The sequence below is a fragment of the Zalophus californianus genome, chromosome 16 (genome assembly GCF_009762305.2).
Source record: "Zalophus californianus isolate mZalCal1 chromosome 16, mZalCal1.pri.v2, whole genome shotgun sequence".
Lineage (NCBI taxonomy): Eukaryota > Metazoa > Chordata > Mammalia > Carnivora > Otariidae > Zalophus > Zalophus californianus.
This window is the reverse complement of record NC_045610.1, coordinates 35,796,109-35,823,687: the sequence shown is the minus strand read 5'-3', so window position 1 is coordinate 35,823,687 and position 27,579 is coordinate 35,796,109. Positions and strand designations below refer to the sequence as shown.

Here is a 27,579-nt window from a genome sequence, read left to right as displayed (position 1 = left end):
GGTCTTGCCCCCTGGTCCGTGGACATCTCTCAGCTCTACTTGGAACCCTCTGGAGCGCACAGCAGGAAGGGGACAGCGACACGCGCTCACCAGCGCTAGGGCTCCACGGGCCCTGACACTTTAGGACGGTGGTCTCTCCCCACACCCAGCCTCTCCTGGTTTTTCCCCCACATCCTCCCTGATCAGCTGCCCCCATTTACCTGCAGGCCCTCCTATGCCCTCTGTCGCGCCTATGCACACACACGACCCTACTGCTAGACCCTTACCTTCTCAGTTCACACAGCATCTCTTCTGCCCCCATGTGTGTGGGGAAGCAGTCCTCACATACACAGACCCCCCCCACCCGGACCCTTCCCCAACATACCCGCCCGTGTGTGGGGCCCCTTTGAACATAGCCACGTTTGTTTATGGGTGGGCAGACACATTCTCACCCACCTCACCCACTGACACAGCCTCCCACACTCACAGCCCCCGAGCAGACTTCCCCTGTGGCTCCTGGTTTTGAGAGCAGCCCCACACTTCCTCTCCTGCCCTACACACGACTCCGCTTGTCCCCCTCACCTGAGGCTCCCACACTCTAGCTAGGCGGCCCCCCCAACAACCTCTCCCCTCCTCACCCTCACCCATGTCCATCCAGGAAAGTCTTGGAGGCTCCGAGGCAGCTGGGGGTAAAGAGCTGACCCCAAAGAGGAGGGGACATCCGCCATGTTTCAGTCAGGACAAAATCCTGCCAGGAGATGGGCTCCCCCCACAAAAGGGACCCAGGATTCTGAGAGCAGCAACAATAAAAAAAAATCCAAACGAAGCCTCCTTCCTTTCTAGAATTTTCCATCTGAAGTTGACTGAGAAATCCGCCCTAGGAATGTGGTCCATCTCCTCACAGAGAAGACAAAGGTGAGTCCCGTGGAGCCTCGGCGGGAGCAGCCGGTGCTGTGCCACGACGCGGGGGGCAGCTGGGGTCTGGGGGAGCGGGTCTGGGCAGCTCTATTTAGGGCCGCCGTGATGTCAGCAGAGAGGAGGGCTTGAGTCGGGGATGTGGTACAATGGCCCCTTTGTCGCCCTCCCCTCCGGCCTGCACACACACTGAAACCGCATTCTGGCCTCGCACCACAGCACAGCCCTGCCACACGGTGTCACCTCATGTGCCCTCCCACGGGCGTGTGCACACACGCACGCATACATTCATGCCCCCGTGTGTAGATTTGTGCCTACCTAGTAAGAGGCATATTCACTCATTTGTCTAGAGATGCCCTACACGGTAGCCACTAGCTGCTTGCAGCTATTAAAATTAATTACAGTTAGATACAATTTAAAGTTGCGTTCCTCCATGGCACTACCCACATGTCAAGTGCTCCCGAGCCACGTGTGGCTAGTGGCTACGCTGCTGGACCCCCGAGAGAGTGTGCCGCGAGGGTGCAGGAAGCACTGGCCTGGGCCTTCCACTGCGGTCTGCTCCCCCATGGCGGCTGGTTTTCATTGCTCCTTCTCTTGCTCCTGTACACAACGGCCTAGGAAGCCCCCCTTGCCACCTCACGCTCTCGCTTTAATTTCCCCAGTCTCTAAGCAGGGCTCTGTGCCCAGCCCTGAATGGCACGCCTGGCCTCTGGCCTCAGTCAGCCCCGCTGGGCCTGGAGAACATAACAGTGGAAAACGTGGAAAGCGGCAGGGGAATGAGGGGACATGTGGCCTGGAGCGTGGGGGGCTGAGCCCGCAGAGGTGAGGGCTGTCAGCTCAGGCAGAGGAAGAGGCATAAAGAAAGGCCTGGACGTGGAGAGTGGGGTGCATACATGAGAATTGTGGTCACCTTTTCTGGCTGGTGTGATAGGTGTGGGCAAGGGAAGGGACAGTGAGAAGGGACATGTTGGTAGCAGCCAGGTAGAGCCTTGGTTGCCCCCTGGGGGCGGGGGGGGGCCTGCTGGAGGCTGGGGTCGTTGGGGTTACCGAGGCATCACCCATCCATCACCACACAGGTCGGGTAGTTCGCCTACGATGAAACCCTCATTTATGTGTCATAATTTCTTAATCACTCGAGACTAATTCCCTTTCTACACTGTCCAGATTGTGGTAGAAGAGCTAATGATGAATTATTGAAGCACAATTAACCGTCATGGCCACTTGTTGACAGCAACGGAGTTAGCGTCGCTGCCGATGGCCTCTTCCACCCCGTTTCCCCGAGATCTGAGGGAGGGACGGGGTGGGGGCGCCTTTCCTGCCTTGAATGTTTAGGCCCCGAGACCTTGGGTGGGTGGGTGGGGGGCACAGCTTCAACTTCTCCCTGTCTCCAGGTCTCTGGGGGTCTGGTCTGCTCCAGACTTCTGGAAACCTCTGTGGCCCCAGTGACTGCTCACGGCTGCTCCCCTTCCCTGAGATTGGGGAGCTGGCCAGTCACCGTCCCTCCAGGGGCCTCCGGTTCTCAGGCAGGCAGGGGTAGGGGCAGGCAGAGGGGAAGGGAGAAGGCAAGGGAGGGAGAAGAAGGAGGCAGAGGAAGCAAGAATTTTTTAAAAAGGATCAGGCCTGGGCAGGAGGCAGAGGCTGGGCCAACGGACCTGCTAGGCCACCCGGCACCCAGGTGTTATGGGGACTTAGAAGGCCAAGAGGGACCTGGTACCTGCCCAGCAGGGTCAAGGCCTGTTGCCAGCAGGACAGCACCCTGTTAAGGGCCTTGACTGAAGTTCTCCGAGAGCCCTGGGGAGGCTCCTCTGAGGGCAGGCCGGCTCCCTCCCTCCTTCCGTGGCTCCAGGCAGACTCAGGGAGGGACCGTGAGGGAGGGACCCTCAGGTGTTCTGTTTGTTGCTCCTTTGGGGGAGCTCAGAGTGAGCGAAGAGAGAGGAGATGCCAGGCGACCCTCCGTGTATGCCCAGGGAGAGGCCTTGCTGAGGGGCTCCCGGGTGGTCCTCGCCTGTCCCACCTCCCTCAGCCATGGGCCGGCCTCCCGATGTCCCCCCCCAGCCCTGTGCCCCGGCCCCCCAGCCCTGCAGGGTGCCCGCAGCCTCGGAGAGCGGAGCTGATGGTGTTGATGGAGAGTGGGCCTGAGGTCTGGGCAGCCCAGGATCTGAAGCGAGGCTTGTGCGCACGTGCGTGTGCGTGTTGCCGCCCATGGGGGCGGTCTGTGCGGCACTGTGAGGAAGAAGGGCATTTGGGAGATATGCCAGGAAGGCTGCATGAGGGAGGGGGGAAGGGTTAAGGCATAAGAAAGGCAAAAGGAAGGGGGAGCCGCTGTGGAGGGTGCTAGATGAAGAGGAGGAGGAGGGAAGGGGCAGGAGAGCCCGCCCGCCCCCAGCCAAAGCGCCCACCCCCGGCTCCCCACCCCGCACGCCCCAGACTCCAAGGCAGGAAATCAGGAGGCCACTGCAGACATGTTTGGGTCATTTCCACATGCTTTATTCCAGCAATCAAAATAATTAAAAAACATCTCAAATTATTATACACATACAAAATAGGTACAGAGTCTTGCTTCCTCCCACCCTAGGGGGAAAAACTGCTTTGTGCTTTGGGAAGTTGTGCTCTGAAACCCAGAGAGAGAACACAGGGCAGAGAGGCCGGGAGGATGGGGTGCAGCTGAGGAGCGGGTTTCAGAGAGAGAGAGGTGGAGAGAGGCGGGGGGGGGGGGGGGGGGGGGGGGTGGGGGGGGGGGGGGGGGGGGGGGGGGGGGGGGGGCGGAGAGGGGTGAAGGAGCACTGAGCTGCGACACTCTCTCCCCCCAAGTTAAGTAGCACCTTTAGAAAATTCACGAGTCCCCATCCGCAAGGAAAAACAAAACAAAACAAAACAAAAAAAAAAAAAACCAAAGAATAAAAAAAAGACTTTGAACAAAAAGGAACATTTGCTGGCCTGGGGCGTGGGGTGCCCCAACTTCTATAGCACCAGTCATTCCTTCCCCACCCCACCCCATCACAGAGATGTAGCACCTTTGATATAAAATGGGGAGCCCTTCCGCCCTGCCCCCACCCCCACCCCACGGCAGTTGCCCCAGTGACACACGGAGACAAGAAGAGGTTAGTCCTTCAGCAACACAAATACACAAGGAGGCAGAGCAGTCTCTCCCACCCAGCCCTGTCGCACGGGGGGACTGACACGTGTCCCCGAATGATCCGATGCTTCCTTCCGCTCTGTCGTGGCCCTCCTGACTTTCCTCCAAACCCGGCAGGCAGCGAGGGGCCCGTGGTCCCCCAGCATGCCCCCTCGGAAACGAAGAGGGATTGTTGCAGGAGCCACAGGGATGCCAGATGGTGAGGCTTCTTTGGCAGTCTGAGAACCTCAGGTCCCCCAGGGTCTGGGGGTGCTGGGTGAGGGGAGTGGGCTGGGAGTGTGGGGGGTCACTTGGGCGTTTTAGCATTGCCTTTGGTTGCTGGGCAGACAATGCATTGTTTCCTGTGCCTTTTGGGGAGACTTAGATTTGGGGAGCAGTGGAGGGGAGGCCCCAAGGAGGGATGGAGAAAGGAGCAGAAAGGGCAGTGTTGGGGTATCATAAGCCCAACGGGCAGAAAAGGACTTACCCCCATATGGGTCTTCAAGCAAGTGGACCAAGCTTCCTTTTTTTAAAAAGTTATTTTATTTATTCTTTTTTTTTTTTTTTTTGGTAAGGTTGAATGCGCTTTTGGTTTTGGTCATGTTCAGTTGGTCAAAGATAAAAACTAAGTTTGAGAGATGAATGCAAAGGAAAAAAATATTTTCCAAAGTCCATGTGAAATTGTCTCCCATTTTTTGGCTTTTGGGGGGTTCAGTTTGGCTGTTTGTCTGTTTCCAGGGTCAGGGGTGAGGGGGTTGGGTGGGAGGGAGCCGGGTAGGGTGGGAGGGAGTTTACAAGAAGCAGACAGGGCCAACATCCATGCCGAATTCCTGGTCTGGGGCGCCAACGTCCAATGGTGCCACATCGATGATGGGCAAGCGGGAGGTCTTGGTGGTTTTGTATTCGATCACTGTCTTGCCCCAGGCTCCGGTGTGACTCTGGGAGACAACGGGAGAGGGGTGTCACCGGGCGGGAGCGGTGGGGGTGAGGGCAAGAACGGCCTGCCAGGAAAGCCAGAGCCCAGACAGGGGCCGGGGACTCACCGTGCAACCGTCGTAGGTGACGCTGTAGGTGAAGCGGCTGTTGCCCTCGGCCCGGATCTCGATCTCGTTGGAGCCCTGGAGGAGCAGGGCCTTCTTGAGGTTGCCAGTCTGCTGGTCCATGTAGGCCACGCTGTTCTTGCAGTGGTAGGTGATGTTCTGGGACGCCTCGGTGGACATCAGGCGCAGGAACGTCAGCTGGATGGCTACATCGGCAGGATCGGAGCCCTGGCCGCCGTACTCGAACTGTAGGGGGGTGTCGGGGGTGGGAGGACCAAGTGAGCGACCACGCTGGAGCCTCTAGTCCCAGCCTCCCTCCCTGGAGTCCGCTAAGAGCATCCCCGTGACCCCTCTCCCATCCACAAGTAGCACCCCTTGCTCATCCGTGGGCACCCTGTGTCTGAGCCAGGATCAAGGACCCAGGACTCCTGCCTCCCAGCCCAGCTCTGTCCGTCCCCCCTAGCAGAGGTCTAGTCCCCCCAGGACCTCCCCTCCGGCCCCTTCTGAGCTCTGGGCCAGCCCCATCTCGGAGAGCGGCTCCAGGTTCAGCTGACACACCTGGAATCCGTCGGTCATGCTCTCGCCGTACCAGACGTGCCTCTTGTCTTTGGGGTTCTTGCTGATGTACCAGTTCTTCTGGGCCACATGGGGCTGGGTGGGGTACACGCAGGTCTCGCCTGTCTCCATGTTGCAGAAGACCTTGATGGCATCCAGGTTGCATCCTTGGTTGGGGTCAATCCAGTATTCTCCTGCGGTGGGACAGAGCAAGATGGAGTCAGGGGAGGTATGGGCGGTGGGGCACACGTGGGCATCTGGGCCCCTCAGGGCTCAGCGCTGTCATGGCAGCAGGAGGACGAGGAGGCGCGGCGCCGCTGGGGCAGGCCCTCACCGCTCTTCCAGTCAGAGTGGCACATCTTAAGGTCGCGGCAGGTGCGGGCTGGGTTCTTGCGGCTTCCTTCAGGGCTCCGGATGTTCTCGATCTGCTGGCTCAGGCTCTTGAGGGTGGTGTCCACCTCGAGGTCACGGTCGCGGACCACGTTGGCATCATCGGCCCGGTAGTAGCGGCCGCCATCGTGAGCCTTCTCTTGAGGTGGCTGGGGCAGGAAGCTGAAGTCGAAACCGCCGCTGGGAGGACCGGGGGGGCCGGGGGGTCCAGGAGGGCCGGGGGGACCCTGCACAGAGAGGGGGAAGAGCCGGGGTTACCAGGGTCCAAGCGCCCTTGGGGTTGAGGGCCACGGGTGGATGGGATGGGGGGCTACGTACAACAGGACCAGCATCACCAGTGCGACCACGAGGACCAGGGGGGCCAATGGGGCCTGGGAGACCGTTGAGTCCGTCTTTGCCAGGAGAACCAGCAGAACCGGGGGGACCCTGAAAAGGGGGAAGATGGTTGGAGGAAGCCTGCTAGAAAGCACAGGACCACCAGCCCAACTCTGTGGAGAAGCCCACCAATCTCCCTGCCTGGCTTGGCCTCCACGGTCTCATCCTTGTTCATTCCCACAGTCAGGCAAGAATATCCAGGGTTCTTCTCCCTTCTCCCAACCCCTGCCCCCAGACCCTTCTACAGAGAGATGGGGACACCTGTATCCCAGACACAGGGCCCCAAAGTGAGCCTGGGCTTGGGCCCCAGCAAGGGAAGCTAGATAGAGGCATGACTTACTCGGGGACCAGCAGGGCCAGAAGCTCCGAAGGACCTTGTTCACCAGGAGAGCCCTGAAGGACAAATGCAAAGGCAGTAAGACCCCGTGTGGGTCAGACATGGCCAGCAACCTGCCCCCTGCCCCATTATTCTGGACCTCTAGTCCCAAGGTGTCCACAGGCTAAGACCCCCTCCACCCCCTCTGTGTGTCTCTCACCCTCCCAGAAGCCCCTTGGAAACGTCCATAAATCTTTACGCCTCGGTCCCCGCTAGGGAGGAGTGAGAATGACTATCCAGAGGGGAAACTGAGGCAACATCCCCCCTCATTGTATAACAGGGCTCAATGGCAGCTGGGGGCTGCTGAGCATACTCACGGGAGGACCAGGGGGACCCTGGAGACCAGAGAAGCCACGGTGACCCTTTATGCCTCTGTCACCCTGTTCGCCTGTCTCACCCTTGTCACCACGGGGACCTTGGGGTCCCTAGAAGAGAAGAGGGACAGGCTGTCAGATGGAAGGTTCATTAGCACCAAGTGGGGTGTAGTCCATATCTGGGCCAGGTACGAGGACATGAGGGCCAGAGCCAGGCACTTACAGAGGGACCACGAGCACCCACGGGGCCGATCGGGCCGGCAGGGCCAGCAGGACCCTGGGGAGAGCACAGAGCGTGTTAGATCCTGCTACGGCCTGAGCTGTGGATGAAACCACCCCGTGGCCGTGGCTGTCCTTCCTCACATCCTTTCCCACCACGTCCATCCCTCCTGAGCCCCAGATGAAACTTCAGGTGAATCCAGGCTTCGTGTGAGCTGCGGCAAGCACCTGGGGACAAACCCCATTTCCCAGGGGAAGTGAGGGCCCATCTGGGAGAGGGGCCTCGAGGCCAGGCTGTGGCTCAGGTTTTCAGGGAGGCCAGGGGCCCTCTTGCAAGACCCCCTCTCCTCCCCCAGCCTCAGTGAAGTCAGATGCCCACGGGCCAGCCCGGAGAGTGTCCGGCCCGAGATGACTGGCTAGAGCCCAGCTACTTACAGTCTCGCCACGGTCGCCATTTTTGCCAGCAGGGCCAACAGGGCCAGGGGCTCCAGGAGCACCAGGAGCACCAGGGGGTCCAGAAGGGCCGGTCTCACCACGGTCACCCTGAGAGCGGCAGAGGAGAGGACTAGGAGTCAGTCCCCGCTAAAGGGGCCAGGCTGGGGCAGGGGAACGGCAGGTGGGGCCGTGGCCCTGGGGAGCAACCATCTCACCTTGGGGCCAGGAGAACCATCTCGTCCGGGGGAGCCTTCAGCACCAGGAGATCCCTGCAGAGAGAGAGGGATGGGTGAGCATCAGCCAAGGAAGGGAGGCTCAGGCAAAGGCCAAAATGGCCTCACTGAGGGCACTGGCAGGGGGCTGGTGACTGCTCACCTCACGTCCAGACTCGCCAGGGGGTCCAGCCAATCCAGGGGGGGCCCATGGGACCAGGGGGGCCACGCTCACCACTTGCTCCAGAAGGACCTTGTTTGCCAGGTTCACCCTGAGGGAGAAGAGAGAGTCAGGACAGAGACGGGGTCGGGGGGGGGGGGGCCCTGGGCCTCCAAGTGCACAGTCCCAGTGATGGTTGCTCTCAGGGTTCCCCGAGGTGAGGGGGCACTCACAGAGGGGCCGGGAAGACCGGGAAAGCCTCTCTCTCCTCGCTGACCGGGCAGGCCCACCACACCACGCTGTCCAGCAATGCCTTGAGGTCCGGGAGTGCCGGGAGCACCCTGGGGGGCAGGGGGAGGTAAAGGTGAGGTGCCTTGCAGCCTCTAGGGAGCACCCCCCACCCACTCGGGACCCCTGCGGAGTGCGCGCTTACAGCAGGTCCGTCAGCACCAGGGGACCCCTTCTCGCCAGCGGGGCCGGGGGGGCGGGGGGGCCGACTTCACCGGGACGTCCGGCGGGGCCGGTCTCACCACGGGGGCCTTTGCCGCCTTCTTTGCCAGCAGGGCCAGGAGGGCCAGGGGGTCCAGCATTTCCCTGGGCAGGGAGAAGAGGGGCTGTCAGATTCCAGTGGATTCTGGAGCCCCACGGAGGCCCGCAGAGGCCCACCACCCTCCCCTCACCGGGGCCCCCCCCCGCCACCCCCGCCCCCCCCCACCCCCCCCACCCAGAGCAGCGGCTTCTCCACCACAGTTACTTACAGAGGGGCCGGGGGGGCCGACTCGGCCAGCAGCACCAGGAAAACCAGTAGCACCCTGGCAGAAGAGGACAGGGAGTTCAGAGGGAGAAAAGCCCGCTCAGCTGGCCCGGCCACCCTCCCTCCCTCCCTCCCAACACAGGTTGGAAGGACCCCCAGGAGAGAAACAGGGAGATACTCACAGGAGGACCGGCACTGCCACGAGCACCTTTGGGTCCAGGAGCACCAACGTTACCCTGGAGGAAAGCACAGCGCCCTTAAGCCCGGGCTGGTCCCATGGCCAGGCCTGCCTGCAGCTGGGGCCCCGGAGGGGGAGATACTCACAATGGGGCCAGGGGGGCCAGTGGGGCCAGCAGGGCCAGGGGGGCCAGCGTCGCCTTTAGCACCAGCATCACCGGGTTCGCCTTTAGCACCAGGTTGGCCGTCGGCACCCTGGGGGAGGAGGGGGAGCGGTGAGCGGAGGAGCGGGGTACGGCAGCACGGGGAATCAGGTGGTTCCGTGGGGCTTGGGAAGGGCCACCACTCCAGGAAGAAAGATGCTCGAATGGGACACCATCCCCTCCCCCAGCCCTCCCTGACTCCAGCCGCGCCTCTATTCTTATGCGGTCTCCCAAGGTCCCAGGTCCCAGTGGGTGATCGAAAATAATGGGGGTCTTGGTACTCACAGGGGGGCCAGCGAAACCAGCAGGGCCGGGGGGACCAGGCTCACCACGGTCTCCCTAGAAGAAAAGGAGGCAGATTGGAGTAGGGCCCTGGGCTGGGGTGGAACAGAGTTGGAGGGGAAGATGGGCCCCGAGGAGCATCCCCCAGGACCCAGAGCAGGTAACAGTGAAGGTGGAAGAGGCGGGAAGTACGAAGCCCAGGGCAGAGTGCCCTGTACTTACGGGGGCACCACGAGCTCCAGTGGGACCAGCGGGGCCGCTAGGACCAGCTTCACCCTGAGAGGGAGGGACAAGAAGCTCAGGTCAGGGACGCACCCTGAGTACGCCCAGCAGATGACCCCAGGAGAGCCTCCCCTCCCTTCCGGTCCTCCCACCTTCAGGTCACCAGCTCCGAACAGCAGGACCTGCCTCCCCACAAGAGCCATGCGCAGCCTTGCTGGGGAGGCTGTGTGTTAGGGAAGATGGTGGGGCCACCTCACCTTGTCACCAGGGGCACCAGCAGGGCCAGGAGGACCAATGGGGCCAGTCAGACCACGGACACCATCCTTGCCAGGAGAACCATCAGCACCTTTGGGACCAGCATCGCCCTAAAGACACAGGAAAGCCTGAGACTTCCAGTGGGGGACAGGGAGGTGACATGGAGCATGTCTGGGACTCCTCCCCAGCTCTATCCTGCCCCGGCCTGTGCTTGGAACTCAAGATCTTTCAGAGGAAAAGGTTCCAGTGGGGCTCTGCTGGAACTTAGGGTAAGAGGCCCATGCCTTGTGTAGAGGGATGTATAAGGGATCCCCCGTCCAGGAGGTCACCCTTCCTCCCGATACCATGGTAAGTCACGGGGAGAGAAGAGCCTGGATAGGGTGGTAGAGGATTTATCAGCGAAGAGGCCAGAGGGGAAGAAGGGAGGATTAAGGAGACGAGGTAACGATCCCAGGGAGGGCAAAGAGAGAGAGGCTGGAGCATCCAAAGCAGAGGGAGACAGAGGCGGGGAGCCCTACACGGCTCAGGGGAGGGGGCTTAACTCACTCTGTCACCCTTAGGGCCGGGAAGACCAGCTGCGCCTCGTTCACCAGGCATTCCCTGAAGGCCAGGAGCGCCCTGGCTACCTGGGGCTCCGGGGGCACCAGCATCACCCTAGGTGACAATCAAGAGGACTGGCATGAGGCATGGGGTCCCAGGAGTGGATCACAGCCCCGAGCCCCCTCTTGGTACTTCCCAGTCTCGGTGCCCAGGACAAAGATAAGCACCAGCTAAGAGAAAAGGCTCCCAGCCCAGAACTTCGGGCTGCACATGGACCCCACCCTGCCCTGTCCCTCTGCCACCCTTCACCCACATCTAGGGGGCTTTGGCCACAGCCGGACACCCCCACCTCAAGAGGGGCTGGACCTGGTCCCCCTGCTGCCCTCACCTTAGCACCATCATTGCCAGGGGCACCGTTAGCTCCCCGGGGACCTGCGGGGCCGGGGGGGCCTTGCACGCCGCGTTCACCGGGGGAAACCTCTCTCGCCCTGGAAGGGAAGGACAGGGCGCGTGATGGCCGCTCCGGAGACAGGGCCAAGCGTAGGGCATCTTGGCAGGAGCGGCAGGAGGCTCTACTTACTCTTGCTCCGGAGGGGCCGGGGGCACCAAGGTCGCCAGGAACACCCTGACGGGGAGGGAAGGACAGAGAGTGAGCCAACCGCACCTTGACCCTCCCAGCTAGAAAGCACTCTTGTTCTCCTCCGGGGGCTGGCCCCTGGGCACTGCCATTAGAGACCAACTCCTTCTCAGCACTGAGCTGGGCTTATCCCTCTCATCCTCCTGGGGATGTGCCAGAGACAGCCCCCTCCCCAAACTCTGGACTGAGGGAAAAGTCAGAGTTATGCCTGTAGCTCTAAAAAAAAAAAAAAAAAAAAAAAAAAAAGTCACCGGGACCAGCAGCCATGCAGGGCCGTCCAGAATATCATGCAGATGTTCTGCTCCCTGCTTCCCTCTGGGTGGCTCCCTTCATGACGGGACGTCCTGCAGGGTGTCTAACCTGGGTCCTGCTAGCTGCTGCTTATCCCTTTAGCTAGGAGGGCTGGCCTCTTCCTCAAACGCCCTGCGTTCCCCACCTCTCTGGCTGCCTGCTCCCTCATACCTGTTCACCGGGCTTGCCTGCTTCACCAGGAGGACCAGCGGGGCCAGGGAGACCCTGTAGGTGGGAAATGGGGGAGGCAGGGAGAGGGTGGGATTAGAATCCGAAAAAGAGCCAGGGGGACCCCAGCCCTTCAGCCCCTGCCCGGCGGGAGGCCTCACCTGGAATCCGGGGGAGCCAGCGGGGCCTTGTTCACCTCTCTCACCAGCGGGGCCCTGTCACAGAGAGCACGCTGTGGTCACCAGAAGGGCCAGGAGCAAAGGGGGACAGGGTATCTCCCCAGCGTCCCCTCCCCAGGCTGCCTGTCAGGGACACTTACAGCAGGGCCGGGGGCTCCCTGAGCTCCAGCTTCTCCATCTTTGCCGGCAGGACCCTGTGGGGGGAGAGCAAAGGACTCAGGGTGGGGAGGGGGCAGCTGCTAGCAGCAGAGGGGCAAGTGGGGCGCCGGGCAGGGGACAGAGCAGATGTGTCACGAGCAGGGGCAGCAAGGGGACAGGGACCACGGCGAGATACTTACAACAGCACCAGGGGGCCCAGGCACACCTCGCTCTCCGGCCTTGCCAGGCTCTCCCTGTGGGGAAAGAGAGTCAAGAGTCAACGGGGCTTCCGTGGGAGACCAGGCCTCCCGGGTCCTTCCAGTTTACCCCGAGTGACACTTTTTAAGGGGTTTTCTTTTCTCCCAGCTCTGGTCCTGGGGAAACGCTTTGCTGGCTGTTACAACTGGTCCCTGCATGTCTCCCTGAGCCCCCTCCCCCAGACCACATGTCCCTGAGGCTGCTGCCCCCACCCCCACCCTTCCTTCTTGCCACCCTACGCCTATGGTGACCTGAGCTGCAAAGGGCTTCCATGTCCTCTGGTACCTCCTTTTCAGCCTGAAAGAACCCACTAGGATTTAGGGGTGACTATCACCTAAAAGGCCCCATTCTACCCCTGGCGGGGGCGGCTCCAACAATACTTATTTCCAAGGAGAGAGCAATGGGAGTAGAGTCAGGAGAGGTCTCTCATTTTATGAATAGGGACACTGAGGCCCAGAGAGGGGCAGTGAGTGGCCTGAGGCCACACAGCAAGTCAGTGGCAAAGCTGGGACTGGCGCCCAGGACTCTCATCTCCCAGGAGTGCCTGTCCCTGGCTCTGGAGCGTTCCTCAATGAATACTCACAGCAGCACCTTTAGGCCCAGGGAATCCCATCACGCCGGCCTGACCACGGGCACCGGGGGGGCCTGGGGGTCCGGGGCGACCATCTTGACCAGCGGGACCCTAAGGATGGAAGGCACAGAATTGGAGGTGAGGACGGAGGGTGGGCGGTCAGGAAGGCGGGAGGGGCCCCGGGGCGGGAAAGAGATACTCACAGGGGGGCCGGTTTTGCCATCTGGACCAGGGCTGCCGGGACTTCCAGTCAGACCCTAGGGGGAGGCGGAGAGGTGTGAGCCAGGTGGGGAGAAGGGGGACAGAGGAGGGGAGGGGGCACCTCAGGAGGCAGATCCGCCGTTCTGCTCCAGGGCGCCCCGTTTCAGACCCGCACAGGACGGGCAGAGGGGCCGGGGCTCACCTTGGCACCAGGCAGACCAGCTTCACCAGGGCGACCAGCTTCACCAGGAGAACCCTTGGGGCCAGCGGGGCCGGGGGAACCACGTTCACCAGCGGGGCCCTGGTTGGGGGAGTCACAGGGACAATCAGGGTCTCGGGTCTGGGCTTCTTTACCATGGGCCAGCGTCTTATTCCTCCCGGTGGGGGCGGGGGGCGCGGGGGGTGCTCTCAGGGCACTGGTAGCAGGGCGAAGGTCAAGGGGAAGCCCAGCGTGGAGAGAGAGTCTGCAGTCACAGCCTGGAGCAGTAATGGCGGGGGCTGGACGTGGGAGAAGAAGGGAATGCTCGGGGCACAGCGGGGTCGCAGCCCAGCTGTGACGGGCACTTACCTTGGGACCAGCGACGCCGTCTGCCCCAGGGAAACCACGGCTACCAGGGCCACCCTGCAGGAGGAGGAGAGGCCGGTGAGCTCCGACACGGGGGCACCAGGCGGGCGCTGGGGGGCAAAGAAGGGGACACTTACACGCTCGCCGGGGGGTCCGGGCAGGCCGGTGGGTCCGGGTTCACCTCGGGCTCCTCGCTTTCCTTCTTCCCCAGCAGGGCCAGGGGGGCCTTGAATACCAGTGGGGCCCTGGAGAGGGCGGAGACCAGGGGGGGCGCCTGCAGTGTGAGGCGGGGGCTCCCACTCCCCCCATCCGGAGTCTCCCTCCAGGGCTTCCCAGGGCAGACAGGCTGAGCCGCGGGAGGAGGAGGTGGGGTGGGGGGGACACTTACGGGCTCTCCCTTGGCACCAGTGTCTCCTTTGTTCCCGGGAGCACCAGGTTCACCCTGCACGCGGGAGGAAAGAGGATGAGCCGAGAGTCGGGGGTACTCAGCTGTCCTGGATCCTCCTGCTGCCCAGGGGAGGGCCCCACCGGAGCCAGCGCGTGGGGCGGGCCACAGTGACAGAGGGATACTTACGCTGTTACCCTTGGGACCAGGAGGACCACTGGGGCCCTGGGGTCCAGAGGGGCCTCGGGCACCAGGGAAGCCGGGAGCACCAGCAATGCCAGGAGCGCCCTGTGGGAGGCAGAAGAGGTTGAGCCCGGGAGCCGAGGGCACGGGGCCTGCGGGAGGGGGGCACCGGGGCAGCTCTGAGACCCGCAGGGTACTTACGTTAGCACCTTTAGCACCCGGCTGTCCGTCAGCACCAGGGTTTCCCTGTGGCACAGAGAGAGGGGCCGGTGAGTGACAGGCCAGGACTGGGAACTGGGGGGTGGCCCCGGGGGCAGTAAGGAGGAGGCACTCACAGCAGGGCCAGCAGCACCAGCAGGGCCAGGGGGGCCGGGCTCACCACGCACACCCTGGGGACCTTCAGAGCCACGGGCTCCTTGGGGACCAGCTTCACCCTGGATGCGAAAAAAGGGACATGTCAGGAGCCAGCCTGGGGGCCCAACCTCACCTTTGGATGTCGGTGTGTGTGTGTGTGTGTGTGTGTGTGTGTGTGTGTGTGTGTAGGGCAGGGACAGGAAGACCAAGAATCTGGACTCCCAGATGGGAGAAGGGGATCCCACGACAAAGGTGTTGGGGAATAGACCGCTCTGGGTCCCTCTGGTTTGGAGAGCAGGGAGATAGGCATCCCTTGGCCCGTGGGAGCTGTGCTCAGAGGAGGGCAGGGGGCTCACCTTAGCACCAACAGCACCAGGGAATCCAGGGGGACCGGCGGGGCCAGTGGGACCCTGGGAATGAAATGGAAATGTTAGCAAGAAGGAAGGGGACAGCTGCAAGTCAGAGCCTGGGACAGAAGAGGTCCTGGGATTCCGAGCCCCAAGCCCCGCCCCGGCCCGAGCGGAGAGCCTTCCCCACTCCCCAACACTGGGGTCCAGAGGTCATACTCACGGGGGGTCCAGCAGCACCAGTAGCACCATCGTTCCCACGAGCACCCTGCCGGAGAGAGGGGAGCCCCAGTTACATGCGCTGAGCACGGGCCACCCGTAACTCATCAGGAACCCCTGTCAGAGCCCGGGCGTCCCCCAGGGGGCCAGGAGTACTTACAGCAGGGCCGGGGGCTCCGGGGCGACCTCTCTCACCAGGCAGACCCCGGGGGCCCTGACAACAGAAGCCAGGAAAGCCACGTGAGATGGGAGGCATACACTTTCCCCCCCAAACCTCATCTGGCCCCTATACCCTGCTCCCTCTCTTCCTTCTAGAACCGGACACACTCACCATCTGACCAGGAGCTCCGTTTTCACCAGGGCTACCGGGCTCACCCTAGAGAATGGAGACTGAAGTTAGGAATTCGTTCGTGGGGTGGGGTGGGAGGGGGACGAGGAGGCCCATGACATTCAGGCATCTTCTTACCTTGGGGCCAGCAGGACCAGCGTCTCCCTTGGCACCGTCCAAACCACTGAAACCCTAAGATAGGAAGGGCCAAGGTGAGTACCGATGGAAGCCCCACTCTGACCTGAGAAGGTGCCTCAGGGGGTCACCACAGGCTCTGTCTCTGGGCTAGACTAAACCCCAGCTGGGCCAAGAGCTCACGCAATCCCTTTATTGAGATTTCTTTCCCAAAGGAGGGAAGTTCTTTCGGATGGCGACTCCCTGTCCCTTGGGACTTCTGTAGCTTCCACCCTCCAGGGCGCACACAGGATCCTTTGGGGAAAGGGGCTGGAATGGTCGGGTGCTGGGACTTGGGGAGCTTAGATGGCTCAAAGGGGACTTACTCTGTGTCCCTTCATTCCAGGAAGGCCAGCTGTTCCAGGCAATCCCCGAGCACCCTGGAGAGAAAAGAAAAGGAGGAGAAAGGCAGGGCCATTAGAAGATGCCACAGAGGACCCAGCTCCCAAGTGAAGCCCACCTGTAGCGAAGTCCATGGCCAGCCACGCATCCCCACTCACCTGAGGTCCAGGCGGTCCACGCTCACCAGGACGACCAGGCTTTCCGGCTTCACCCTGGAAGGGAGAAAAAAGGCCATCATGCCCCAGCCCCCTCCCCGCTCCGTGGGCTAGAAAAGCGTGGAAGGTCTGAGTTTTTTAGTACTGTTGAAGGTCAGGTTTAGGAGCCCGGAATCTTATCTTTGAATTTAGAGCTCAGCTTAAATCTACCGTAAAATCCTTGTTTGGTGAACTTTGAGTCCCTCCAAAGGTATTTCTGTTTATTTCTGTAGATGGAGAGCAAATCGAATGCCCAGAGCCATTAAGCCTAAGGAAGTCATTCACCCCATCGGACGGGGCTGGGGAATGCTTTAAGGTGGCTGGGGTGAGGGGAGGGCCAGTCACCTCCCCTGGGGAGATGGGGAAACATCCCCCAAGGGGTGAAGATCATTGGTCAAGGGCAGTCCCGTGCATCAGGGAGAACTTGGCCTCCTTTCTCTGAGCATCACCCCTGAAGGTGGTGGGGCACTGGGGTGGAGATTACAGGGACCTAGCCGATGGAGGTGTTGGGGGCTAGATGGGATCTTCTGGCCTGGGCTACTTACATCATCTCCATTCTTGCCAGGGGGGCCAGGGGGACCACGGGGACCCATGGGACCCTAGAGGAAACAGGAAGAAAGGATATTAGAATAACTAGGATGGGGGGGGGAGAAAGGGAAGGCCGGGATTAGAAGGAGGAGGTAGGGAAGACCCCAGACAGCAGGTGTGGAGGGGTCCTTCAATAGGAGAATCCACGTATTTGTAGGAAGAGTGTGTATTTGTATAGAGTACACGTTGGGGGCGGGGGGGCTTACTGAGGCTCCAGGCTCGCCGGGCTCACCAGGGGGGCCCTGGAAACCTTGGGGACCCTGGAGAACAAGGAAAGAAGGATTCAGTTAGAAGGACAGGTCCCTACCAATCTTTCCCCAGATCACTAAGAGATCTCTCAGAGCACCTTCTCTACCCTCTCCCAATCGTCCCTTCTAAAGACCAAAGCCCAGGGTGGTACATGGCGACATCCTGGATACTCACAGGTGCACCGGGGGGGCCAGGGAGACCACGAGGACCAGAAGGACCCTACAGAAGGGAAAAGAAAAAAAGAGGCCATAGTGATAGCTCTGTAGGGAAGTGCCATGTGGGTGTGGTCTTGCTATCTCCCAGTGGTTCCTGTTGAGACCACCCAGTTGTCTTCCTCTCTGGACTTTAGGTTCCGAAGGTCGCCTTGACCTCCTGTAACACCCCCATATGGCACCACTGGCCCATCCTGCCTGGATCCCCACTGGCTCCTCTTCCGTCATCTCTGCCCCCGCCAGTGGCTCACCATGGGGCCAGGCACGGAGATTCCTCCAGTTGATTTCTCATCGTAGCCATAAGACATTTGGGGAGCAAAGTTCTAGAAAAAAACAAGAGAGAGTGTACGAGAAATCAGTGAATTGAAAGGCGGAAGATGTCACTGACAACAGGATATTGACATATGCCTCCTGATGTGATGCACTAAGAAGGACAACATCACTTGTGAGATATTCCTGCCAAAAATGCAGGGCCCAACTCTAACTATGGGGACACATCCGGCCAACCCAAACTGAGGGACCGTCTTATAAAAACAATTGGCCTCTACAGAGCAACTGGCTTCTTAAAAAAATTTCCACGTCGTGAAAGATAAAGAAAATCTGAAGAACGTTCCAGAGTAAAGGAAACTGAAAACGCATGACAGTTAAATGCAATTCATGATCAGATGCTGTAAAGGGCATTATTGGGATATTGTTGAAATTTGGACCGGGACGATATGTTAGATGATAGTTACGTATCAATGTTAGAACTTTGAAATGTAATCATTGTGCAACGGTCACATAAGAGAAAGTCCTTGTTCTCAGGAAATACACACCAAAGTATTTAGGGGCGAAGGACATAACATCAGCAACTAACTCTGGCACAAACGGTTCAGAAGGAAAAATAGTGACGGTTATGTGTATACATAGAGACTGATAAAGCAAATGTGACAAACTGTGAAGTGTATGTGAGAGTTCTTGGCACTAGTCTTGAAACTTTTCTGTAAGTTTGAAATCATTTCAAAATATAAAATATGCCATCTGCCAAAAAACCACAAAAAAAAAAAAAAAAAGAAGAAGATGAAGAAGAACAGGAGGTGAGGGGAGCATACAGGGCCTGCCAGGGCTGTCTTAAGTCTTCACTTACTCCTCCGAGGCCAGGGGGTCCGGGGGGTCCGGGAGGTCCGGGGGGTCCGGGAAGTCCAGGCTGTCCGGGGATGCCATCTCGGCCAGGGGGGCCGGCAGGACCCTGCAGCGGCGGTGCGGGGGGGGGGGGGGGGGGGCGGTCAGCGGTGAGCGCAGGCCCGGAGCCACGCCCACCTGCAGCCGAGCGAAGGTCACGCTTACTTACCCTTGGACCTCGGGGGCCAGTGTCTCCCTTGGGTCCCTATCGGGTTGGGGAGGGGGGGAGAAGAAACAAAAGAAGCCGGGTTAGAGACGGGAGGCGCTTGAGGACCCTTGGGCGGGTGGCAAAAGTCGAGGGCAGCGGATTACCTCGACTCCTGTGGTTTCTTGGTCGGTAGGAGACGCTAGGGGAGAAGAGACGCGGGTGAGCGGCGGGGTCTGCACCGGGTACTCCCGGCGGCCCCGCCCTCGCCCAGCCCCAGGCCCCCCGACCGTACCCTCGCCGTCGGGGCAGACGGGGCAGCACTCGCCCGGGGGGACTTGGGCGCCGGGACAGTTCTTGGTTTCGTCGCAGATCACGTCATCGCACAACACGTTGCCGTTGTCGCAGACACAGATCCGACAGGCCTCGGGTTTCCAAACGTCTCGGTCATAGTACCTGAGGCCGTTCTGTACGCAGGTGACTGGTGGGACTGGGGCAAGAGGGGAAAGGAGGGGCTGTCAGCGGCGCTCGAGCCCCCCACCTCGGGGCTCCAGGGACCCCAGCACTGCCCGCCGTTCCCGTCTGTCGTAAGGACACTTTTAGATTTTCCATTTCCCGCCTCCTCCACCCCGTCCCCGCTCCTTTCCCCAAATCCTTAAAAGCTCATCTGCTCCTCATCAGGGCCAGTGACAGCGCCGAGGCGCCTGGCCAGGGCGGCCCTAACTCTTTCCAGTTCTCAGGAATTTAAACAAAGCTTTAGGCCAGAGTTGCTTCCAACTCCAACCCCAGCCCATCGGCGCTGAAGCCAAGTGAAATAAAAAAGCCACTAGGTGGGGGAGGGGAGGTGGGGGAGTGGGGAGGAGAGAGAACAGGAGGGGCCCCATCAAGCGGGCCGACTCGGGGGGCGTGGTATGGGTGGAGACGGGGGTGGGGTCGGGGGGGGACCGGTAGGAGGAGAGAAGGGAGGTCCAGCCCCCATTCCGCCCCATCCCAGGGCAGGTGGGATGGCGTAGGCGGGGCTAAGAGGATGGGGCGGGGCCTATTGGCCCGAGGTCCCGCCCAGAGACTTGAATTGTACCCCCAAAATAAGATACACCCTAACCTCCAGCGTCCAGACATCTCAAAAGCCCTCTCTCGGGACAACCTCTCTTTCCTAAAGCTAGCCAGGGCCTCTGGGTCACTCCTTAGCCAGAGAACCAAAACGTCCGCAAATAGTAATGAAATTAGCTAACCACGCCCACCGCGCGAGCTTCTACTCAGATGGCCACTAGGTGGCGGGCAACACCAAGCAATTTCCTGGGACCGGCCACTTTCTTTTAGAGACTGAGGCTACCCAGTCCCCAGCTTTATTTTCCAGGACTAGAGGTGGGGTCCACAACCGGCAATAACGCCCGTGCACTCGGTGTAGTTCGTGCGCGGGGAAGCGCTGGACCGGGAGGCGCGGGGCTCAGTGTGGCTCAGCAGAGGGCGCAAGGACCCCGCCCTGCCAAGTCCGCGCCAAAGTTTCTCATCCTCCAACCCGCCCACTCTCTGCGCCCCCTCCCCCCTCAGCCCAGCACCCCCGCGGCCCCAGGAACACTGTCTAGCCTGCAGAGAGGGCAAACAATCTTTCCTTATGAATCATCCCACAGCCTTCCCGATCGGTTTTACATCTTGGGCTCCAAACTCCCAGCACGGCGCCCCAGTCCCACCTTCGACGTACTTTCCCCTCACCCGGCGCCCATTCCCCCCCGTGGTACTCCACAGTGCACGCTCAGGACTCCCTCCTGTGCCAACTCCCGCGGCGCTCCATCCTCCCCTCTCACTACCCGGGGGCGTTCGTCTACACCCCCCACCCGGGGTGCCCTGCCTTCTCTCCCACGGCGCCCAGGAAGAGCCCTCACCATCCCCCTTCCATCCCTGAGTCTCCGGAGCATCCCGAGTCTCAGCTTACGTCGTGGACCCCCGGGACTGAGCGCAGGGCAGGATACCAAGTAGCCCTGGACTCCCCAAAAGTTTGCGACTTACTGTCTTCTTCTTGGCCCTCCTCTTGGCCGCGCGTCAGGAGGGCGGTGGCCGCTAAGAAGAGCAGGAGCCGGAGGTCCACAAAGCTGAACATGTCTAGACCCTAGACATGTAGACTCTTTGCGGCTGGGGTGGGGGTTAGCGTCGGCTCATGCGTGGCCTCACACTCCGCGTGCCTCCTGCTCCGACCCCGAGGAGAAACTCCCGTCTGCTCCGACGACTGGCCCGGGCCCCTTTTATACCATCCTGACGGAGAGCTGGGAGGAACTCTGCCCCAGGGAGAGGGGGAGCCGGAGGCCCGTCCCCCAGCCAATCAGAGCTGCCTGGCCCGGCCCCCAATTTGGGAGTTGGAAGGGAGAGGGGGAGGAGGAGGGAAGGGAAGGGAGTCCACCGCACATCTCCCCCCTTCGCTGCTCTGCCTCCCCAGCCCCCCAGCCCAGCCTGGGCCAGAGATGCTGCTGCCGAGGTGCGGCTAGGTCCTCAGTATAGTGTGGGCTAAAGAGTGGGTAGTGGTGCCCCTTGGGCTTTTGTTCCTGGGGCCCTCCCATCGGGAGGAACTGGAACTGGGGAGCTAGGAGGGGAAGCTTCCAGAGGTAGAAGGAATGGGGGTGATCTGACGAGGGTAGTCCTGGCCATGCCTCATTCACCCTACTGACATCCTTGGCAAGAGCTAAGAGATGAGCATGAAGAGGCCGGCTTCTCCTCTAAAACAGGAGAACCAGAGAATTTAAAAGATGTGCCTGTTTAGGGGTGTCTTCTCCTGTGGCAGGAATACCAAGCTTAGGCATATTTTGGGAACAAGTTAGAGATTCCTTCGCAGACATTAGGAATGAGATACTTGGGTGGGGGTTGTTGGCAAGAGGGGGTTTATTTTGAGGACGTTAATTCTGCCTTGCTTGAGGTTCCAAGATGGACTCGAATGCTCTTCCCCAAACCCAAGGTGTGACTGAGAGAGATGGGGTAGGGAGGCTGAGACACTGGGTGAGAAATTTCACTGTGTGATCTCTCCAGGAGGAAGCTTGGGGGTTAAGTGATAGGGCCGGAGAGTGGTGGTGGGAAGTTGCTGGGACTCTTCCCACCCCCCCCACCCCCCGGGGCGGTGAGGTTGTACAGGAGGGCTGGGATCCCTAGTGACCTAGAAAAGGGTCTTGTGTGAGGGCCGGCCCAGGCGGCAGCCAGGGCCTGGTTAGAGACCCTCCGACCCCGCAGAGTCAAACTGGGCAGCACTTGGATGGAAGACATTGGACCAGAGAGAGGGTGCTCCTTCTGGGAGCTGCAGAAAGCCCCTCCTCGGTTGTACCTGGACTCGAGGTTGGAGCATAGGGGGGAATTTGGGTGTCAGGGGGAGACTTGCCTTTGGGGGTTTGGGATGCAATTGCAGGGACGGTTGAGTGACCTTATTTTAGAGGATGTTCCCTGCTGCCCCACCTCTTTCTTGAAAACCCAGGGCATTGCTCTCTGCCCCTGGAACCAGGAGAGAATCACCTGTACCCTGAAAGGGGGTGGAGACCCCAAGAACAACAGGCTATATTTGGGGGGATGCCCCCAGAAGTCAGTGTCCCCCCTTCCCCACCTCCCAACCTCCCAGCTGCACTCTACTCTTGGTCCTACTGGAATCTGTGGGCCCAAGAGAAGGCAGTTGGGGTCCCTTTGCAGTGTCCATCAACTCCTGTCCCTCCTGCCCGGGTGCCCCACCCCCATCACTCCAGAGCTGCAAACGTGGAAGCGGGGAGTCCCGCCTCCCCCAAACCATCCAAAATTCCATTGCCTCCCCCCCCCCCGCCTCTCCACGCCCTCCCCCGGCTGGTTTTGTGCAACGAAGGCAAAGGAAAAAAAAGACCAAGGGAACAGAAGGGGAGGGAGCCACGTAGGCCATGGGCAGCCAGGATGAGCAGTGCGGGTGGGGCGGCGGAGGGAGAGTGCAGGGGCTATAATTAAAGGGAAAATATAGAGTTTCCAGAGAGGCAGGGCTGCAGACAGCAATGGTGGGACGGGCCTTCATCAATTATCCCCACCATGTGGCAGCAACTTATGGCCCAGGATCTGCCCCCGCCTAAGTGCCAGCGACTGCAGGGCAAGACAGCGTGGGGCTGCTGAGATGGCAGTTACCCACCCCACCACTCCACCTCCTGTGGGGGGGTGGTCAGGGACAAGGGGGACAAGGGTCCCGTCCCTCTGCAGCGGCTGTCTGGGGCCAGGTGTCACAGGCTTGGGAGGAGGGTTGCTGTGTCCTGCCCACCTCCCCGGCTGAGTTCTGGAAGCCAGGACTCCAGCCTCCAGTCCACTCCCTGGGTGCTCCTGGTCCGGGCATCCCAGACCTGTCTTAAAGAAGAGATGGAGCCTTGGATGACAAGGAGGAGTTGCTACAGCTCAGGCCTGGGGTCTTGAAGGATGTTCAGAGAGCCCTGGGGTTGGGGGGGTGGGGTGGGCTTTGCGTATGTGTGGTGTGTGACAGCCACAGCCCCAACATCCAGTTTCAGACCTCTGCCCCAGGAGTCGTGGGCAGAGGCTTTCCAAGCATTCTTTACACGTGGCATAGAGCTGAGGCCCAGGGCCTCCTCTGCCACTTTCGACTTGAAACGCTTGGCGGGCGCCCAGCCCGAAGATGTGTCTTTAATTTCTGCAGCATGACAGTGAGAGGAAGAATGTGCTTGGGGTCTCCTCCCAGCCTGGCTGGGCCTCCTTGGACTTGAGACTTGGGGGGGTAGGGATGAGGGAGGGAGCTGGGAGAGGGGAGGAGACGCCACCTCATCTTTAGGAAACTCTGAAGCTCTGGCTTCTTGTGGAATGTTAGACTTAGTCGGGCATTTGGAGTTGGGGGGGAGACAAAAGCCAAAATCTCCCCCCTACACACCCCCAAGCAATGGTAAAGTCATCAGCACTAAGGGAAAAAAATTCCTCAAGAAGAAAAACAGAAAGGGGAAAGTGCTGAGCTCTGAGTTCTCTCCCTCTCCAAATTTCCCCAAGTGCCCTCCCTCCATGAGAGATGGGGCAGGGCTGTGATCCCCAGTGCCCCCCTCCCTCAGGAGCCCTCCAAGCCCCCAGTCTAGACTCTGTGGTGTGGGACTAGGGAGAAGTAGGGCACCTGGTGGTGGGGGGGGGTGTGGACATCAGCCCTTTCCAGCCGCTCTGAAGTTCCCCTGCCCTCCCTCCCCAGTCTTGACCTTCCAGAATGCTCCTCTCCCCTCACCCTGGCCCTAAAGGGGGGTGTGGAGAGAGGGTCCCTGGGAGAGGGTTGAGGAGAGAGAAGGAGAGGGAGTCTGAGAGTGTGGCTTTCAGGGATGAGGCATGAGAACAGCTTGGTCTCCACACGTCCCTGTCATGGAGGTCTGCTCTGGTCCTGTTGAGGGTCCCTGGGGGCAGAGTCTGGGGCAGACCCCAAGTGTGTGCAGTCCTCTCGCCCTTCCTTTGCTCAGCATCACACCGGCCCGGCCCTTGGGTCTTCAGCTAAGTTCCTTAGCTTCCAGGCACAGCTCTGCTCTTTCTCAGCCTCAACCCAAGTCCCTCAGGCTTCCGAGATGTCCCTCTGTCTCTTCATCTTTTCCAGGTTTAGAGGGAAGATGAGGAAGGAAGTTTGTCCATGTGGAGTGTTAGGTAGGTGCCTGTGAGACATCCAGGCAGAAAGGCGGGGGCAACCCTTTTGGTGTCTGGGTCTAGAGCTCAGGGGAAAGGCAAACATGGGCCCCCAGGACGATGGTGTGGAAGGACTTGTCTCCTGAGCGAGCATGGAGAGAGGACAGATGAAGGGCCGGGACAGAGCCTGAGGACCCTTGGGGGCTGAAGGGGTGGGAAGGGGAGGAGAAGCCCCTCCGCACAGGAGACACGATGAGAGTGCGAGTAGAAGGGCAAGGAGGAGAGGGATGGTGGGTGTCATGTAAGGGAAGGGAAGATTGTTCTAGAGGTAGGGAGAATTAGATGCTGCAGAGAGAATTAGTACCATAAGGGGCAAAATGCTCCCTGGGTTTGGCAGCACGGTGGCAATGGATTAGTGCCCTAAGTTTCAGTGGAGTGACGGGTGAGGAAGCCAGACTGGAGGGCCTGAGGAGCAGGTGGGAGGCCAGGAAATGGGGTCAGAGTGCACAGAGCTTGGAGGAGGAGTTTAGCTGTGAGGGGAGGAGAGTGAGAAGATGCCCCATCCTCCCTCCTGTCGGTCTTTCTTTCCCTGCTCTCCCCCACCCCCACTCCTGTCTGTCTGTCTGTCCCCTGCCTCCCTCGTCTTTCTCTCCCATAGGACTCTGGTCCTTTCTCCACCCTTCCCTCGCCTGAGCTCTTTCTCTGGGTCCCCTGTGCTTTTGGCTCTCCCTCTTCTCACACACAACCTCACATCCAGGCCCAGCCAGCAGCTCATTCTTTTCTAGACTGTGCCCTCAGTCCAGGCTCTTGAAGAGAAGGCTTGACTTCTAGTCCTGGCAGGGTCAGCCCCATTCTTGGGGGGTGGGGCGCAGTCCAAGAAGGGGAAAGTGGAGGCAGAGGAACCAGGGAAGGGGCTGGGACAACCCGGAGGAGAGAGGCTGGAGCGTGATCCATCAGTGACATCAGGACTTCCCAGGCCCACTCCAGCCACCTCACCAGGTCCCCAGCGGGTCCCAACTGAGAATAAGGTGCTGGATGGGCTCTTGCTTCTGCTCTGTGGTGCTCTCAAGTGAGGAGTCAATGCCCATCTTTCCTGCTGGAGCGTGAGCTCGCAGGTCAGGGACCTGGCAGGGGCTTGATCACATCTTTAGCCCTCACCTGGTCTGGGGGCAGAGCAGATTTCATTGAATTGCTATTTACCTCTCTCTGGTTTGGTTCTGTTCTGTACTTGCTTTAGCCCCGTTCTCTTTCCCCACTTCCCTCCTTTTCCCTATTCTTTTATCACCCCACCCCACCCCCATTTCTCCTTTTCATGTATTTTCGTTCTTTTTCTTAGATTTTTCCTCCCCTTTCTTTCTCTCCTCTGCGTTGTTGGTCCCATTGTTCCAACCCGCCCACCCACACTCTCCTCCCTCCTTCTCTTTCTCTCATATTCTCTTCTGGTATCTCTGGCTCCTCCGTCCCTTCCTGGGGCTGTCTTCCGATGCTTCTGTGTTTCGATGCTGTGATGATGCTGCATGCAAGCCTCCACCTGGGGCGAGCCCCTAGCCTAGGGGGCGGGGCCCAGGGGGCCAAGGCTCGCACCACAGCCAGATGTCAGGTCCAAGTGCCGAGGAGGTGGGTGCAAAGGCTCCTTTGAAGCTTGGAGTTGAAAGGAAAAAAAGCAAGGGGTAAGGTGAACCTCTGTGAGATAGAGGCGTCTGTTCAGAGCCCAGCTGATCCCTTCATCCCTCCCCCCACAAAGAAGCCTTGGCCACAGGTGTCTGGTGTCTTCCCGTTCTACCTTGGCCACAAGTTCTTCCTGGCAAACCTAGGATTCTGGAGTTTCTGGGGGTGGGGTTGAGTGGGGGATGAGGGATCCCAGTCTTCTCACGTGTACCAGTCCTGGGCAGAGCATCCCTTTAGACAGAGTGTGGCTTGGACAGAGAAAGGATCCAGAATTGCTCATTCAACCATATTTGTCCATCAGGCACTTTGCTCTGGGGCCTGGCCAGTCGGTGCTTGTCCTCATGGAGCTTATGTCTGGTAGAGACAGACTTGAATGACATCACATAAATAAACATGTCATTGCAGCTGTAAAGGTCATGAAGGAAAGTAACATGGCACTCTCAGTAGCAGGTACCCCAGGGAGTCTAGACCTGGGGGCCCGGTAAGGCTGTTCTGAAGAGGTTGGCAGATGAGCTAGGGACACCTTAGGTAAGGGATAGGTGGCAGGGTGGGGGTTTGCAGTGAGTGTCATGGTACCACATATGCAGAGGCTCTGGGGCAGAGGGGAGCATGGCAAATTCTAGATGTCCACGGAATCCAAGAAGGCCAGGGTGACTGGAGCACAGGAAGCAAAGGCCGGAAGGCCAACGAAGGCACATCAGGGGTTTCAGTCAGGTCCTGAGAGGTCTGGGCCCCAGTAGAGGGTCTGAAGCAGGGAGGGGCGGAGTCAGGTCTGTGTTTGTAGAAGATGGCCGTTGTCACTCGGGGGGCTCTGGTAGAAGTCAGCGGCTGCAGGGCTGAGAGACGCTGGGAGCCTGGACCGACCTGGTTGAAGGGGATGGAAACAGAGAAGAGAATAGATTCAGGAGCACTTTGGGAGGCAGAATTTTATAGGCGCCGGGGTGGGCGGATGTGGGAGTGTGGCGGTGAGGAGCAGGGGTGACTCCTGGTCTTCTGAGAGACTGGATGGTGTGGTTCCCTGGAAGGGGAAAGATTGGGTGAGGGCACCGTGTAGCGAAGAACATCCTGAGTTTGGTGTCTATTGCAAACACTCTAGTCAATTCTATTTCGTGGATGGTTACTACAGACCTCCTGGGGCCAGCCTTGTGCTGAGGAGAGCTCTGGGGACCACAGTTCCTGTCCTTAAGGAATGGGAAGTCTGGATGGGGAATAAAAGAAAGACAGAAATGTCTCTCACTCAGGGCAGTGCTGGCTGCGTGATTTTGTGTAAGTTTCTCCATCTCTCTGATCCTCATTTCCCCAGTCCACGGAATGGGGTAAGTAGTGAGACCTCCTTGCTGGCCTGTGTCATGCTTGGTAAATGGAAGTCTCCAGGGAGATGCAAAGGTGATGAGAATGCCAATAGGAGGTAAGTCAGGTTTCAGGGAGGAGCTGCTTTCGAGCTGAGCCTTGCAGGTGAGTGACAGATTTTGAATGCAGGGTTGGAACGGGAGGGAGGGCACCGCCAAACTTGGGAAACCTCCCCCTGACTCCAACAGAGACAGAGGCGGTGGGGAGAAGGCATTGGGCAGAGGAAACGTGGAAGATAAGGCTGGAAAGGTAGGCGGGGACCAACTTCTAGAGGACTGGAATTCTGGCAGAATATTTTTATAAAAATCTGCTTGGTGGCCATAGAGAGCCAGTGACTGCTTTTGAGCAGGGTATGGTTATAAGCCTTTTGCCAAGGAATTGCTCAGAAAACCTCTACCTCAGTGGCAGCAGAGCTCAAGTTAGAAGGCTGGAGCCCTTGGGGGAGAGGGGGAGATGCAAGGAAAGTGTGTGGGATCTGTGGGTCCCAGACCATCAAGGAAACACGGCTTGGGAGCGGGCAAAGAGGTAGACCAGATGACCCCTCCAGAGTTGGTGTTCTGTCACTGCTAGATTTGGG

The 27,579-nt window shown here is 59.8% G+C and overlaps 1 protein-coding gene across 1 annotated transcript; it reads right to left on the bottom strand.

The window, feature by feature from the left end:
• Positions 1-4,533: 4,533 nt before the first annotated feature.
• Positions 4,534-20,628, bottom strand: COL1A1 (collagen type I alpha 1 chain). Its single transcript, XM_027567559.2, is given in 55 exon segments — positions 4,534-4,947; positions 5,053-5,295; positions 5,608-5,798; positions 5,939-6,221; positions 6,313-6,420; positions 6,710-6,738; positions 6,741-6,762; positions 7,063-7,170; positions 7,283-7,336; positions 7,714-7,821; positions 7,929-7,982; positions 8,089-8,130; positions 8,132-8,197; positions 8,319-8,426; positions 8,519-8,571; positions 8,574-8,679; positions 8,844-8,897; positions 9,022-9,075; positions 9,164-9,271; positions 9,505-9,558; positions 9,724-9,777; positions 9,981-10,088; positions 10,525-10,632; positions 10,907-10,990; positions 10,992-11,006; positions 11,099-11,143; positions 11,618-11,671; positions 11,776-11,829; positions 11,934-11,987; positions 12,132-12,185; positions 12,773-12,871; positions 12,964-13,017; positions 13,164-13,262; positions 13,530-13,583; positions 13,664-13,771; positions 13,915-13,968; positions 14,101-14,199; positions 14,296-14,340; positions 14,430-14,528; positions 14,805-14,858; positions 15,019-15,063; positions 15,175-15,228; positions 15,346-15,390; positions 15,481-15,534; positions 15,843-15,896; positions 16,017-16,070; positions 16,598-16,651; positions 16,847-16,900; positions 17,064-17,108; positions 17,353-17,424; positions 18,228-18,329; positions 18,432-18,467; positions 18,575-18,609; positions 18,703-18,897; positions 20,415-20,628. Coding segments are annotated over 55 exon segments (4,377 nt in total). The 5' UTR covers positions 20,506-20,628; the 3' UTR covers positions 4,534-4,800.
• Positions 20,629-27,579: the final 6,951 nt, after the last annotated feature.